Source organism: Heterocephalus glaber, unplaced genomic scaffold (assembly GCF_053883595.1).
Source record: "Heterocephalus glaber isolate CG9 unplaced genomic scaffold, H.glaber_assembly_v1.0 deba00000768, whole genome shotgun sequence".
Taxonomy (NCBI): Eukaryota; Metazoa; Chordata; class Mammalia; order Rodentia; family Bathyergidae; genus Heterocephalus; species Heterocephalus glaber.
The window spans coordinates 2367138-2371303 of NW_028258162.1; the positions used below are offsets into that span (position 1 = coordinate 2367138).

General features: G+C 36.8%; 1 protein-coding gene across 1 annotated transcript; it reads right to left on the minus strand.

The window, feature by feature from the left end:
- Window positions 1-1708: 1708 nt before the first annotated feature.
- Window positions 1709-2783, minus strand: LOC101711236 (vomeronasal type-1 receptor 90-like). Its single transcript, XM_004860010.2, has one exon. The coding sequence runs from the start codon at window positions 2639-2641 to the stop codon at window positions 1709-1711; it is 933 nt and encodes a 310-aa protein (XP_004860067.2). The 5' UTR covers window positions 2642-2783.
- Window positions 2784-4166: the final 1383 nt, after the last annotated feature.

The window sequence follows — 4166 nt, forward strand, 5'->3', positions numbered from 1 at the left end:
ATTTGAAATAGACAATACATTATTATTAACTGCAGTCAGAAAATATGTTTTAAAAATGTTGGTAATTTACATTCCCAACAATTTCATTAAAGGATTACCTGGATTATGAAAGTGAAGGAATAAGATTCTCAGATACAAAAGACACTGCTAATGTATTGTAAAACCTAGTGATCTATGAGAAATGCTGAAAGTGTTGTGTGTGCGTCCTGTGCTGCTTCTAACATTCTTACACCACAATAATTTTAATAATTCTGCCTAATCTTTGAAAAAGAAAATAACATCAAAGTTTCATAGTGTAATTGCCATACCATTAAAAAGTGTGTAGAAATAATTGAACTGAATGAAGTTCAAGTATGTAATATAAACATAAAGAATTAAAGATTTAATTTTATGCTACTTTCTGCTTTATTATTAACTTGATTTTTTATATATTATATATTATTTTATATGTATATATATAGTATGCATCTTACAGATTTTTATCAATGTTTATAGATTTTTTAAAAGAATGGATAATTAACCATGTTGCACCTTTTTGTAACTTTCTGGCATCATTGTGATATCTAGTGAGTTAAAACTCCAATAAATTGACTATAAAATTTCTGGAGAATTTTCCAACATTGTATGTATGTACATAACCAGTGTTAAAGTGTTCTCTCATAAAAAGCTAGTTATATTCTGTGAACACACACATTATCCAGTATGCACATAATGTTAAAGTATTGAACATCATCAACATATTTATGAAGGATCTATGTTATTATTCTTAGATTTTTATTAAGTTTTTGAAAGAATCCCTGATATAAAATTAAAATGATGATCTTTTCTTGGCCTTTTGGCTAAGATCAAGTGTAAAATTAAAATGATGAAAGTATATAAATTGATAGTATGCATTGTCTGTATAATTACTTCATCCTGCTTCTTTTGACGTTGGTCTATTTCCACAAAATCAGTGATGTACATCTTGTCCTTTAGAGTTTGACACTGAGTAAGAGCTCCAGTTTTTCTAAATATGACAGAACAGTAGCCTTGGTTTTTCAGAGATATGTATCAGTCAGGTATTTACCAGAGAAACAGATATAACACAAGATATACAAATTTATATGATTTTACAAAATTGGCTTACAATGGCCACCCACAGAACCGGAAGAGGAAGAATGCAGAAGGTCTTTGTGCACACTGGAAACCAAACAATTTAGTCGAAGATCAGGAGCCCACTGTGGTGTTTTATGTGAATCTGAATCAGGAGACCAATGGTTCTGCAGTGGAAGGCTGAAGAGTCTATGCCAGAAGGCAGAAGGACCTGTTTTGAAGCCAGAGTCTGCCCTGGAAGCCAAGAGTTGAAGTCCAAAGTGAAGGTGAAGACTGGAGCTCCTCTGAAGAAACAGAAGCAGACCTGTCCTTCCTCATTTTCCCTTTATACAATCCAGGGCATGAGCGACCCTAGGATGGGGCTTCCTCACCCTAGGGTGTGGAATAGCTGAGCCCATTACTTAAGCTTCTCTTAACTAAACTTCTCAAGTTGACAAAATCAATCAACCATCACAAGTAATAATGCTAAATTATCTCTTATGAATTTCTCACCCACATACAGCAAATTAAATATGCTTAACAGAAAAGTATAACTACATATATGTCAATTGTCCAACAGAAATACAAGTATTTGCATAACTGAAAGGAAATTGCCTATCATTGAATACTTGAACATTTACTGTCTTTCCCACCTGGATGTTAAGCAATTGATCATTCGCTTTTCAGTGCTCATTAGCACTAATGGACAGATTGTGGCATAGCCATTGCCCACAAGCATCTGGACACAGACATGAATTGGGTCATTTTTCCCCAATATTACAAGGGAAGAGAAAGTAAAACAGTCCAAAAAGTACATGAGTATAAAGAAACCCATCACCGCCAGAATGGTCCAGGTGGCCCTTTCTTCAGGGGATGCCTTTGGAGAAAGGCTGGTGCTGTGAAGATGCTGGAACTGCCTCTTATGCCTGCACAACAGAGTCACCATGTATCCACTTGAGAGAGCCATCAGCCCTATAAAGGAGATATCCTGAAGGTTCACCAATGTGAAAAATACGTACCTGAACAAGTAACTAATGGGCCACTGAGAGCAGGACTCAGTGACGAACATGAGACTGTGTGAGGTCACATTGGGGGTGGCACCAATGGAGACTAAGAAGCGACCGTTCAGGAGCATATTGAAGACCCATAAAAAGACAAGGCAACATGGGTAGTGATGTGAGGATTTATGTTTGAACTTTGCCAAACAAGAGTTCCTGGGGCTGAGGGTGATGGCCTGGAGGACACTCAGCAGGCAGGTGGTACAGATGGAGAGGGCCCTCATCAACCTGTTTACATAGATAACCGATTGACACATGAAGTCACTTCTCCAGTCCTGAAACCTAAAAGTGTCTGCAGCTATGAATCCCATGGTTACCAGCAACACCAGGTGGATTAAGGCCAACTGGCTGATACCCAGGTCCAGGGGCTTGGGCCTGTGCTTGAGAAGAAATGTGAGGATGTGGAACAGAAGCAGGGCAGTGTTGGCTATGATCCCAATGGTGACTTCAAAGAAAACTGTGTTTCTTATGCCTGAAAAACTGGAAAATTTTCTCTTTTCATTCATCTTCATGGGGTTTAACAAAGAATAAATGTCCGAAGAGAAAAACAAGAAAAACTATCACAAGTATCACCACCATCATCAAGCTCAGCCAACACTATTCTTTCATCAGAACACCTGCATCCTTTTCCCCCTTCAGAACTCAGGTCCACCTCAGTCCACCTCACAGCCTCCTGGATGCACCGCTGTTCTCGCCCCTGTCCCAAACCTTCATGATGGCTGCTGGGTAGTGTGTCCCCCTTCAAGGTTCTCATGCTATCTCTGTGAAAACCTGTCACATGTTACGGAAGGTATTAACTTGTTTTTCTCTAAATATTTAGTTTTCAAGATCAGGCGCAAGGTCTTACTTGGCATTGTAGTAAGAGCTCTTTTTCCCAAAATTGGGAGAGGAGAGTTGCCTACATCTGGAAATAAGATCCTCTCAAGCAGTAACTGTCCATAGGAGAGCCACACAGTTATGCTATGGCAGTGACATCTTTAGCCTGGCTTCTTGCCAGAACAAATATTGCTAGAGAACAAATTTTGTTCTGTAGGTTCTGAAGCCAAATGGATTTGATTCAGGTCTATGATCTGAAATGAAGGATTTGAAGTCAAATTAACCCATATGAACAATAGTTATCTCATTTGTAAAATGTGGATAATTATATTGGTTATTTCCTAGAGGTATTACATGTAGAAATGTACCAAAAATGAAGAGAGCCTGGCATAGGAATGAAATATCAGGTATTATTGTCATTATTATAAAGTTCTTCATACATATCACTTGAAAAAATTAATATAGTTTATAATACATTCTACCTCTGTCCCAGACTAAAAGAGTAAGGAGAAATGTATATCAAAATAGTGGACACTTAACAATATCTGTTTATGTGACCCAAGATATTAAAATGATTTTTAATTTCTCAACACTGCACAGCTCATATATATAAAAAACTCATACCACACAAACCTAGTAGCAGACATCACATTGCAGTTACTAATTATGATTAGGGCCATGAATTCCAAAATTATTTTCCCTCCACTATAAACTCATGGAATGCAAATTGTAAATGTACCCATATTTTAAGTAAATTCTTCAGATTCTTTCTTATGGTTTTAATTAGATGAGTGGTAAACATTTCCAAATTGAAGGTGGTTCACCATAAATCCAAATTTTTATGCCTTGCTCAAGCAAGAAAGGATATTTCTGTAAAGTTATGGGCCTCAAGTGTAAATTTTAACCTATAGAATTTGTGATAACCAGCTTTTAAGTTATCTTCAAGTGTGATGTAGAGGTTTGCTTTTTAAAAAAAATTTAAAATTAATTTCACTGGTACAATTTTGATGTACATCATGATCACATTCATGATAGGGAATTTGCACCTGTCTATTATATCTTGATTTTTCTTTTTTCCCCCATTACCTTCTGGTCCTTTCAACCATTCTTCTGCTCCCCATTTACAAAAGCTTTGTTTCCATTTTTTCTTCCATTCTCTTTCTTTCTTTTTCCCTTCCTTCCTTTTCCCCTTCCAAAGTCCCCTCTTCCCCTTCCCATTTG